This window comes from Pseudorca crassidens, chromosome 2 (genome assembly GCF_039906515.1).
Source record: "Pseudorca crassidens isolate mPseCra1 chromosome 2, mPseCra1.hap1, whole genome shotgun sequence".
Taxonomy (NCBI): domain Eukaryota; kingdom Metazoa; phylum Chordata; class Mammalia; order Artiodactyla; family Delphinidae; genus Pseudorca; species Pseudorca crassidens.
In genome coordinates this window covers 139,643,104-139,656,558 of record NC_090297.1, presented here as the reverse complement: position 1 = coordinate 139,656,558, position 13,455 = coordinate 139,643,104, and the positions used below count along the sequence as shown (strand labels likewise).

Here is a 13,455-nt window from a genome sequence, read left to right as displayed (position 1 = left end):
AACAGGATTTCAACAGTGAAAAATGCTAGATGAACAGAGAAAACTGCACAGCAGCTAAACCAAACTGCTTAGGAATACACACAATACACACATGCATGTACTTCAAATACGTACCAGCTACCTCAGCTTTCCTCCTGTTATGAGCCACAACTATTCATATCTGGTGCTACACCCTTATATCCAATTTCAGATTATACCACATCACACTAATCCACAGGCTACAACCTTTCCTATGATCACGTCCATAGCAAACTTCACCTTCTTTTAAAGGTAAAGTGTTAGATTTATTTTAGGACTTATGTATTTTTTAACCATTTTTTAACCATTTTAGGACAAATGTGTCCTAAAATGTGTAAAACTGTGATACTATTTAGATTAGGTTCCTATCTTTTTTTCAATGTCCTTTATTAAGTTTTTTTTTTTTTTTTTCGGTACGTGGGCCTCTCACTGTTGTGGCCTCTCGTGTTGCAGAACACAGGCTCTGGACGCGCAGGCCCAGCGGCCATGGCTCACGGGCCCAGCCGCTCCGCGGCATGTGGGATCTTCCCGGACCGGGGCACGAACCTGTGTCCCTTGCATCGGCAGGCAGACTCTCAACCACTGTGCCACCAGGGAAGTCCACTTATTAAGTTTGTGAGTGATGTACCCCAACTCTACCTTTTCTATGAGACCTGTGGCTTTTATTGCATGAATTTGCATAGTTCAGTATGCAGTATGCAATCTGCATAACAGTGATACTTAGGAACACATATGTCATGTTATAATAGAACTGAGTGTAAACTGACTATTGCTCCATGCCTCAATGTGGATGAATCTCAATGTTGAAATAAGGAACAATACAAAGAGGGCAGACAGCAGAAGCAAGAAGAACAATTCTGCAGCCTGTGGAAGGAAAACCACATTCGCAGAAAGACAGACAAAATGAAAAGGCAGAGAACTTTGTACCAGATGAAGTAACAAGCTAAAACCCCAGAAAAACAACTAAATGAAGTGGAGATAGCAACCTTCCAGAAAAAGAATTCAGAATAATAATAGTGAAGATGATCCAGGACCTTGGAAAAAGAATGGAGGTAAAGATTGAGAAGATGCAAGAAATGTTTAACAAAGACCTAGAAGAATTAAAGAACAAACAAACAGAGATGAACAATACAATAACGGAAATGAAAACTACACTAGAAGGAATCAATAGCAGAATAACTGAGGCAAAAAACAGATAAGTGACCTGGAAGACAGAACAGGGGAATTCACTGCTGCAGAAAGGAATAAAGAAAAAACAATGAAAAGAAATGAAGACAGCCTAAGAGACCTTTGGGACAACATTAAGTGCAACAACATTCGCATTTATAGGGGTCCCAGAAGGAGAAGAAAGAGAGAAAGGACCTGAGAAAATATGTGAAAAGATTACAGTCGAAAACGTCCCTAACATAGTTAGGAAATAGCCACCCAAGTCCAGGAAGCGCAGAGAGTCCCAGGCAGGATAAATCCAAGGAGAAACAGGCTGAGACACATAGTAATCAAATTGACAAACATTAAAGACAAAGAAAAATTATTGAAAGCAACAAGGGAAAACGACAAATAACATACAAGGGAACTCCCATAAGGTTAACAGCTGATTTCTCAACAGAAACTCTACAAGCCAGAAGGGAGCGGCACAATATATTTAAAGTGATGAAAGGGAAGAACCTACAACCAAGATTACTCTACCCGGCAAGGATCTCATTCAGATTCGACAGAGAAATCAAAAGCTTTACAGACAAAAAAGTTAAGAGAATTCAGCACCACCAAATCAGCTCTACAACAAATGCTAAAGGAAATTCTCTAAGGGGGAGACACAAAAGAAGAAAATGACCAACAAACACAAACCCATAACAATTAAGAAAATGGTAACAGGAACATACACATCGATAATTACCTTAAATGTGAATGGATTAATGCTCCAACCAAAAGACACAGGCTCGCTGAATGGATACAAAAACAAGACCCATACATATGCTGTCTACAAGAGACCCACATCAGACCTAGGACACATACAGACTGAAAGTGAGGGGATGGAAAAAGATATTACATGCAAGTGGAAATCAAAAGAAAGCTGGAGTAGCAATACTCATATCAGATAAAATAGACTTAAAAATAAAGAATGTTACAAGAGACAAGGAAGGACACTACATAATGATCAAGAGATCAATCCAAGAAGAAGATATAACAGTTATAAATATATATGCACCCAACATAGAAGCAACTCAATACATAAGGCAACTGCTAACAGCTATGAAAGAGGAAATTGACAGTAACACAACAATAGCAGGGGATGTTAACACCTCCCTTACTCCAATGGACAGATCATCCAGACAGAAAATTAATAAAGAAACACAAGCTTTAAATGACATAATAGACCAGATAGATTTAATTGGTATTTATAGGACATTCCATCCAAACACAGCAGATTACACTTTCTTCTCAAGTGCACATGGAACATCCTCCAGGATAGATCACATCTTGGGTCACAAATCAAGCCTTGGTAAATTTAAGAAAACAGAAATCATATCAAGCATCTTTTCCGACCACAACGCTGTAAGATTAGAAATCAATTACAGGGAAAAAAACGTAAAAAACACAAACACATAGAGGTTAAACAATATGTTACTAAATAACCAAGAGATCAAAGAAGAAATTGAGGAGGAAACAAAAAAATACCTAGAGAAAAAAGACAACGAAAACACGACAATCCAAAACCTATGGGATGCAGCAAAAGCAGTTCTAAGAGGGAAGATTGTAGCAATACAAGCCTACCTCAAGAAACAAGAGAAATCTCAAAAAAACAATCTAACCTTACACCCAAAGGAACTAGAGAAAGAAGAACAAACAAAACCCAAAGTTAGTCGAAGGAAAGAAATCATAAAGATCAGAGCAGAAATAAATGAAATAGAAACAAAGAAAACAATAGCAAAGATCAAGAAAACTAAAAGCTGGTTCTTTGAGAAGGTAAACAAAATTGATAAACCTTTAGCCAGACTCAACAAGAAAAAGAGAGGACTCAAATCAATAAAATTAGAAATGAAAAAGGAGAAGTTACAATAGACACCACAGAACTACAAAGTATCATAAGAGACTACTACAAGCAATTCTATGCCAAGAAAATGGACAATCTGAAAGAAATGGACAAATTCTTAGAAAGGTAAAACCTTCCAAGACTGAAACAGGAAGAAACAAAATATGAACAGACCAATCTCAGGTAATGAAATTGAAACTGTGATTAAAAATCTTTCAAGGAACAAAAGTCTAGGACCAGATGGCTTCACAGGTGAATTCGATCAAACATTTAGAGAAGAGCTAACACCTATCCTTCTCAAACTCTTCTAAAAAATTGCAGAGGAAGCAACATTCCCAAACATATTCTATGAGGGCACCATCACTCTGATACCAAAACCAGATAAGGATACTACTAAAAAAGAGAATTACAGACCAATATCACTGATGAATATAGATGCAAAAATCCTCAACAAAATACTAGCAAACAGAATCCAACAACACACTGAAAGGATCATACACCATGATCAAGGGATGCAAGGATTCTTCAATATATGCAAATCAATCAATGTGATACACCATATGAACAAATTGAAGAAGAAAAACCATATGATCATCTCAATAGATGCAGAAAAAGCTTCTGACAAAATTCAACACCCACTTATGATAAAAACTCTCCGGAAAGCAGGCATAGAGGGAACCTACCTCAACATAATAAAGGCCATATACAACAAACCCACAGTAAACATCATTCTCAATGGTGAAAAACTGAAAGCATTTCCTCTAATATCAGGAACAAGAAAAGGATGTCCATTCTAGCCACTATTATTCAACACAGTTTTGGAAGTCCTAGCCACTGCAATCAGAGAAGTAAAAGAAATAAAAGGAATACAATGGAAAAGAAGAAGTAAAGCTGGCACTGTTTGTAGATGACATGATACTATACATAGAGAATCCTAAAGATGCCACCAGAAAACTACTAGAGCTAATCAATGAATATGGTAAAGTTGCAGAATACTAAATGCACAGAAATCTCTCACATTCCTATACACTAACAACAAAAGATCAGAAAGAGAAATTAAGGAAACAATCTCATTCACCACTGCAACAAAAATAATTAAATACCTAGGAATAAACCTACCTAAGGAGGTAAAAGACCAGTACTCAGAAAACTATAAGACACTGATGAAAGAAATCAAGATGACACAAACAGATGGAGAGATATACCATGTTCTTGGATTGGAAGAATCAATATTGTGAAAATGACTATTCTACCCAAAGCAATCTACAGATTCAATGCAATCCCTATCAAATTACCAATGGCATTTTTTTTACAGAACTGTAACAAAAAATCTTAAAATTTGTATGGAGACACAAAAGACCCCGAATAGACAAAGCAGTCTTGTGGGAAGAAAACGGAGGTGGAGGAATCAAGACTCCCTGACTTCAGATTATACTACAAAGCTACAGTAATCAAGACAATATGGTATTGGCACAAAAATAGAAATATAGATCAATGGAACAGGAGAGAAAGCCTAGAGAGGAACCCATGCACCTATGGTCAACTAATCTATGACAAAGGAGGCAAGGACATACCATGGAGAAAAGACAGTCTCTTCAATAAGTGGTGCTGGGAAAACTGGACAGCTACATGCATGTAAAAGAATGAAATTAGAACACTCCCTAACACCATACACAAAAATAAACTCAAAATGGATTAAAGACCTAAATGTAAGACCGGACACTATAAAACACTTAGAGGAAAATATAGGAAGAACACTCTTTGACATAAATCACAGCAAGATCTCTTTTGATCCACCTCCTAGAGTAATGGAAGTATAAACAAATGGGACCTAATGAAACTTAAAAGCTTTTGCAAAGCAAAGGAAACTACAAACAAGACAAAAAGACAACCCTCAGAATGGGAGAAAATATTTGCAAATGAATCAACAGACAAAGGATTAATCTCCAAAATATATAAACAGCTCATGCAGCTCAATATTAAAAAAACAAACAACCCAATCCAAAAATGGGCAGAAGACCTAAATAGACATTTCTCCAAAGAAGACATACAGATGGCCAAGAAGCACATGAAAAGCTGCTCAACATCACTAATTATTAGAGAAATGCAAATCAAAACTACAATGAGGTATCACCTCACACCGGTTAGAATGGGCATCATCAGAAAATATACAAACAACAAATGCTGGAGAGGGTGTGGAGAAAAGGGAACCCTCTTGCACTATTGGTGGGAATGTAAATTGATACAGCCACTATGGAGAACAGTATGGAGGTTCCTTAAAAAACCAAAAATAGAATTACCATAGGACCCAGCAATCCCACTACTGGGCATATACCCAGAGAAAACCATAATTCAAAAATACACATGCACCCCAATGTTCATTGCAGCACTATTTACAATAGACAGGTCATAGAAGCAACCTAAATGCCCATCGACAGACGAATGGATAAAGAAGATGTGGTACATATATACAACGGAATATTACTCATCCATGAGAAGGAACGAAATTGGGTCATTTGTAGAGATGTGGATGGATCTAGAGACTGTCATACACAGTGAAGTAAGTCAGAAAGAGAAAAACAAATATTGTATACTAACGCATATATGTGGAACCTAGAAAAATGGTACAGATGAACAGGTTTCCAGGGCAGAAATGGAGACACAGATGTAGAGAACAAATGTATGGACACGAAGGGGGGAAGTGGCGGGGGTGGTGGTGGTGGTAGGATGAATTGGGAGATTGGGATTGACATATATACTCTAATATGTATAAAATAGATAACTAATAAGAACCTGCTGTATAAAAAAATAAATAAAATAAAATTCAAAAAATAAATAAAAACAAAATAAGCCTTGATTCCCCATTCATATCATCTGAGAGGGTCCCTTTAAAGATGGAGGCTGATGGAAAATTTGAAAATGGCTATCACTTGTAGAATATATGACCACTATTATTGTATGTAATTTTTGTTTGTTTTTTGGCTGTCTTTCCTCCCCATCCACCAGCCCCCTTCCCCTCCTTTAACATGAGCTAAAGGGCAGAATGGTGTGATGGGAAAAAGAAAAGAAAAATTTTGGTAAAGCTAGTATTTTGATAAGAACCCTAAATACTTCTTTATACATTAGTAGTTTCAAAAATAAACTACGAAAATCTTTGGGGAGAAGAATTTGTCAACAGATTATCAAGATCTTTTAAGATGTTCATAGTCTAAAGAAATAGAAACATGGTCAAAGATTTCTGCAGATACTGAACACAGTATTACATAAAGTGGTTTAAAAATGGAAATATGGTCAATGTCCAACATTTAAGGAAATACTTAACTGAATAATGGTACATTTAGACAATGTAAGTATATATAGACATTAAAAATGATGCTTGTTGAGATTCTGGTTACAGAGGTGTGGGTTATTGAGGTTTGTTAAGTTGGAAAATAAATAGTATACAGAACCATATATATACAGTATAATCTATGTAAAAGTATATTAAAAAATGAAATTTATCTGCAATTTCTGCATTTTTATAAGCATGTATTATATTGATTACATAATAAATAAAATTTTTAAGTAAAAACAAACAAACAAAACAATATGGATCAATGGAACAGAATAGAGAGCCCAGAAATAAATCCACACACCAATGGACAATTAATCTTCTACAAAGGAGGCAAGAATATACAGTGGGGTAAAGACAGTCTCTTCAGCAAGTGGGGTTGGGAAAGTTGGACAGCCGTATGTAAACCAATGAAGCTAGAACACACCCTCACACCATACACAAAAATAAACTCAACATGGCTTAAAGACTTAAATATAAGACAAGACACCATAAAACTCCTAGAAGAAAACATAGGCAAAACATTCTCTGACATAAATCGTAGCAATGTTTTCTTTGGTCAGTCTCTCAAGGCAACAGAAATAAAAGCAAATATAAACAAATGGGACCTAATCAAACTTATAAGCTTCTGCACAGCAAAGGAAACCATAAACAAAATGAAAAGACAACCTACAGAATGGGAGAAAATATTGGCAAATGATGCGACTGGCAACAGCTTACTTTCCAAAGTATACAAACAGCTCATACAACTCAACAACAACAAAAACAAACAACCCAATCGAAAAATGAACAGAAGACCTAAATAGACATTTCTCCAAAGAAGACATACAGACGGCCAGTAGGCACATGAAAAGATGCTCATCATCCCTAATTATTAGAGAAATGCAAATCAAAATTACAATGAGGTACCATCTCACACCAGTCAGAATGGAAATGGGTGTGGAGAAAAGGGAACCCTTTTACACTGTTGGTGGGAATGTAAATTGGTGCAGCCACCATGGAAAACAGTATGGGGGTTCTTCAAAAAACTAAAAATAGAGTTGCCATATGATCCAGCAATCCCACTCCTAGGCATACACCCAGACAAAGCTATAATTTGAAAAGATACATGCAGCCCTGTGTTCACAGCAGTACTATTTACAATAGCCAAGACATGGATACAACCTAAATGTCCACTGACAGATGAATGGAGAAAGATGTGGTATACACACACACACACACAGACATACACACACACACGATGGAATATTACTCAGCCATAAAAAAGAATGAAATAATGCCATTTGCAGCAACAGGGATGGACCTTTTAAGTGAAGTAAGTCAGAAAGACAAATACTGTATGATATCACTTACACGTGGAATCTAAAATATGACACAAATGAACATATCTTTGAAACAAAAACAGACTCACAGATACAGAGAACAGACTTGTGTTTGCCAAGGGGGAGGCGGGGTCGGGGAGGGAAGGATTGGGAGTTGGGGGTTAGCAGATGCAAACTATTACATTTAGAATGGATAAACAACAAGGTCCTACCATATAACACAGAGAACTATATTCGATATCCTGTGATAAACCATAATGGAAAAGAATATGAAAAAGAATATAAATATATATGTATAACTGAGTCACTTTGCTGTACAGCAGAAATTAACACAACACTGTAAATCAACTGTACTTCAATAAAATTATAAAAAAAAACAATATGGTTTGGGGGTTGGGGGCAGGGGTTATGGGACTGGAGGGCAACCCTGGAAGGGTTAAATGGGTATTTAATCCTCATGAATTTGTCTGCCTTGGCCCAGGATTGAAGGGCTTTACACCTATACCCTGTGTGTACTACGTATATATCCCCACTAAGGAGAACGTGGGAGGGAGGATACAAATAAAGGTGGGTAAAGGTCTATTTTATCAACTGAATGGCAGGCATATGAGTATTCTTTATACGAGCTGTTCTTCAAAACATAGACTGGGGAATGTAGACTCTTTCAAAGGGTCTGTGAGGTCAAAGGTATTTCCGTAAGACTAAGACGTGATTTGCCTTTTGAATTCTCGTCCTTATGAGAGTGTACAACAGTTTTCCATAGATATGTAACATGGGATTACTGAGACTAAATGCAAAAGAAGCAATGAGAATCTACCTGTCTTCTACTAAGTCAGACATTAAGAGATTTGCAAAAATCTCTTACAACGCCATGCTTGTAAGTAATATTTTGTGTTTGGGAAAAATTATTTTCATAATTATGTTACTTATCATAACATGTAATTAGCTGTTATTTTTAAATGAATATTTTTAAATTTCTCAATTCTAATTTCTAATACAGTAAATATAGATAAGACCCACATAAACAAAAGCTCTTAGGGGTGTTCAGTATTTTTAAAAAATATAAAAGAACCTTGATGCCCCAAAGCTTGAGAACCACTTTCAAACTTAAACTTGCTATATGCATACATACATACACACACAGCTCTTATGTATGTATGAGATATTTCATATTTAGAAAGGTTAAAAAAATGTCATAGTTTAGTGAAGACATAAAAAGAACCCTTCAGCACCACCACCAAGTGGTGCTATACATGGTAAAAGAGTGTTACACTGATATATCTACACACAGATATGACTTACCGATACTCAGCCTGTGAAACACAATCATAAAGTTCCTGGGCAGTAAATTTGACATTTTTATTTACCTGAAAAGAACCAAGATATAGCTATTTAAAATGCATATTAAGTCAAATGAGTGGTGAGAGCACAATTAGAATGGCCCATATTCTGAGGAAGCAGAATGTCAAGTTTCCAGTTTTTGCATAAAAATGACTAAATAATAACAATTAGAAGATCAGTGACCATAATACTAACACTGAACTATGTGTAAAAATATTAGTCCTATTGTTACAACTTAATCTGTTCACAGAACCAGAAGAAGTGAGATGGTCCTGGGGTTAGTGGGAATCTCAAAAAGCAGATGATCATTTTATACATCAAACGGACAGAAAAAAATGTGTAGTACATGAAACACTAAATGCTACCACTACTGGCTCTTATAAACAGATTCATACATCAATTAGCCTAGCCCTAATGTATTTATTCAATATTTATTTTCTGGGAGAAGTAAATAAATTGTTAAAAAAAATTTTAACAGCTGTACTTAAAAGACTAGAGTCTAGAGTCTACTAGTCTAGAGACTAGTAGATCATAGGTAGACTACTGTAAGCAGAATCAGCCAGCTCTTATTTCATGAATAGAAATAATTCAAGGTGAAAGAAAAAGTTAAATATTCAACTCTAACAATATTTGAATACTATGATTGACACTTCTGAAAGTTATTACTGAATAACTTTCATTTAAACACTAAGGTTATAAACTGTGTGGAAAGATTTACCTGTTTAGGAAAAAGCCTGATTTATAGACATTTTCTGAAGAAATGTGTTTTTCAGACTACTGAGGTCTAAGTATTTAAACTAATATGTTTAAGTTTATAAATATTATAATTCAGAGACAATTTACAACACTATAAAAATATAAAAGTCCTTCATCATACAAAAACTTGTTGTGGCACACGTGGAGAACACACTGAAGGAATCCTGTATTTCTTGCGACTTACCACTGATTTAGACAGTATTGTACTTAAGTTGCAAGGAACAATCTGGAAATTTGTAGAAGGAAATTCTTTTTATCAGATTACTCAAGATATAACCCAGTGTCTAAGTTTTTAGAGATTCCGTATTAGTGAAGGGAAACTAAATGAGACTATCTTCTATTCGATTTACTTTTAAAAATACTCAAGCTATTATTAGCCGTATGCAGGTTTTTTTTGTTTTTGTTTTTGTTTTTTTTTGCTGTACGCAGGTCTCTCACTGTTGTGGCCTCTCCCATTGCGGAGCACAGGTTCCGGACGCACAGGCTCAGCGGCCATGGCTCACGGGCCTAGCCACTCCGCAGCATGTGGGATCTTCCCGGATCGGGGCACAAACCCGTGTCCCCTGCATCGGCAGGCGGACTCTCAACCACTGCGCCACCAGGGAAGCCCCGTATGCAGTTTTTTGATGAGGAAAAATGCTCCTACCCAGATTTAATTAACACTACTTTAAAGATTTATATCATGAAAGTTTTCTATGGATTTTAGGGTTTTGCTTATTTGCAAAAGTTCTACGAGCTTCCTCAGTATTTTCATAAGGTCAACATATTTGTATAGAAAATGTTCCATTCACTGAAGGTTAAAAACACCTAGTTTTTAAATATAACAGTTGAAATGTATATAATCCTAAATTTTCACTTAAAATTAGGATTATATATTTATATATAATTTAATGTTATTTAATTATACATAATATTTACTATTATATTTAATGATTTATGAAATTGGTGTATAATTGATCATGATTAAGTACTTTATAATTTTTATTAAAATAATCTTCCAAAAATGTTCTAAAATATACATTTAGAGTTAACTTATCGACCAGTCCAATTCCTATTTCTTTACATATTCTGCCCTGGTCTCAAGGGCCTTTGATATTTTCACTACTGCCCCAACATGCTAGGACCTATAATGTATCCAAACTTAGGCCAGCAAATTTCAACAATCAACACTGCAGATCTTTGATCAGAAGATGAATGGAATAATCTATTCTCTATCAACTGCTAAGAAAAATCAGCTGAAGAACTGATTTTGAACCTGATATAATATGAATACAAAATAGTTTTTGAAGCCATTAGTAGATTTTTAGCAAAAAGTATTTAGATTTATCTTTACTTTAAAAAACAATCATCCACGTACATTTAGACACTTATCCCAGAACGTGGCTGGAGTGTAAGTGTGATGTGGCTCCAGGTTACAGCAGATGACTTATAAAGTAGGCAGTTAATCTACTACTAATAAAGGAAAACTGAAACACAAATTCATGACATACATCACAGGTTCTAGCCTGAAATATACCATTTCATTCTATTCATTAATTCTGATACAAGACATTTTAAATTACTCATATTGGGACATTTTAAATTACGCTATTAAATATCATTTAATAATTCCCAGAAAACAAAGAGCTAAAAGATGCCTCCCCATCAGTAAACGTTAGAGTTGTGATTGTAAATGGATTATGGAATTGGTGTCGTTAATTCTTAGCTGTACTATTTACAGTGAATGCCAAATATCAGAAATGACTATATTATTTTTAATTCTTAAAAAATCAAGATCAGAAGGCAAAGGTTAAGTATAAAAATAGCCAAACATCTTAAAAAATTTAAATCGTTGTATCACTGTTTATGATGTGAGACAAATATATCCAATGTAGTAACTGGTACTGGGGAGGAAGTTCTGCTAAGAGAAATACTTTCAAAATCTGGGACTCAGATCCACATATTCTTATAAATAGCAAGTTGGGTATTTTCTCCTAATGCTCTCAGCAACAGAAAGCACTAAATCCAAAGAAGACCTATATATCAGATTTTTCAAGGATATGTGATTTTAAAATTGTCCCCATTGTTTCTACAAATATACTTTTATTGAATTTGAAATTCAGAAAGTATAATGAAATAATTATTTCACTGAATCATCTCAAAAGAGATGATTTAAAAAGTACATGTAACTTTAAAAAAGTACATGTAAACAACCACTCTTTCCTTAAATAAAATAAGTAACACTTATTGAACACTTACTCTGTGCTTGGTACTGTTTCGAGCACTTTATATATATTAAGTTATTTAGTCTTTAAAGAATAGCTGTAATTTATCTACTTATGTTATTCCCATTTTACAGATGAAGCAACTGAGGCAAAGAGAATTAAATAACTCGTCTAAGATCATACAGTTAATAGGCGGCAACATTTGAACATGAGTAGTTTGACTTCAGAGTCTGTGTTCTTAGTCACTAGGTTCTTAATGTAAGATGTGGCATAAAAAAGTTAAATAAAGAGCTAACCAGGAATAAAAGTGAAGAAATATATTTAAAGAAGTTTGACTCCATAAGAAAAGTGACACCTGAAAATATGTCATATTCCTTTATTTAGAGTATTTTAAAAATTAAACACACACACACTTAAAAAGAAAGAATATATGGGCACATGGGTAAAGAACTTTAGGCAAACAAAAACTGAAGATCAACGGATAAGAAAAGCATGCAGATTAATTTACAAAATACACTGGAGCCTCACCAGAACTTTAATTCCAAGGTCTATACTGCTGCTATGGAGGAAACTAAATTATAGCTTTCTTTTTCAGCAATCAGTAGTTCTCAACCGGAGGTGGTTCTTCCTCCCTAGGGGCCATCTGAGTGAGTGGGGTGCGGTGGGAAGATATTTTTGCTTGTCACACTGACTGGGGGAGCTACTGGCATTTAGTATCTGAGGAGCAGAGATGTTAAAGCATCCTGCAACGTTCCACACAATGAAGAAATGACCTGTCCAAAATGCCAACAGCACCCCTGATGAGAAACAATTCTGTGTTGGATAAAGTGTATTATTATAGGTCTCTACTGTATGTTTTTACTTAGAGAATGAAAAAAAGAAAAAAACTGACTGGCACTGGCAAACTTCTGTGGCATTCAAGAATTTAAAGCAAATATCAATTAAATAGCATTTGATTACATTTTAGAACACCTATGTTTGTTTATATTAAAGCTTGATTATAATGGAAATATGATAAACATTTAAAAATATTTCTCCTACCTCATACTTGATTAGGAAGTTATAGAGGGTCTCAACATCTTGATAATTACTACTGGGTGCCAAAATCCTAAAAAATAAAATAAAAACAAAGGAGGAAGAATGAATGATTTAAGAAAAAACAATACCTTGAACTTTTCTCCCAGCACATATTCATACTGTGAGAGATACCTTATTGTATAACAAGCTTATTAAAATGTTTACAATCTTTTGGGGGCTTTATTTATCAATTACAGTTATAAAACCATGAGCTTACTTCAACAAATATCGATTATCAATTGATATCAAATTATTAAAAGATTTTTGTTTACTTATATTAATATTTACATCATCAGTTAATCAACAACCATTAGCATTCTAACATGAAATTATAGTTCACATTTTGAGTTACAATGATACATATTTTTCAAAAGG

The 13,455-nt window shown here is 34.8% G+C and overlaps 1 protein-coding gene across 8 annotated transcripts in view; it reads right to left on the bottom strand.

Annotated features, from left to right (window-relative positions):
- SWT1 (SWT1 RNA endoribonuclease homolog) overlaps positions 1 to 13,455 on the bottom strand; it is a 104,314-nt gene that overhangs the window by 18,519 nt on the left and 72,340 nt on the right. For 7 of the 8 annotated variants that reach the window (XR_010941254.1, XM_067728913.1, XM_067728911.1 and 4 more), the window contains 2 exons: positions 13,045 to 13,111; positions 9,005 to 9,069 (listed from right to left, as the gene is read on the bottom strand). Coding sequence is in view for 6 of the 8 variants with exons in the window: in XM_067728913.1 (XP_067585014.1) it covers positions 9,005 to 9,069; positions 13,045 to 13,111 (132 nt within the window). In the remaining 2 variants the exon portion in view is untranslated. Of the gene's footprint in view, positions 1 to 9,004; positions 9,070 to 13,041; positions 13,112 to 13,455 lie in introns of those variants that run through there. The other variant, XR_010941255.1, reaches the window with a different exon arrangement.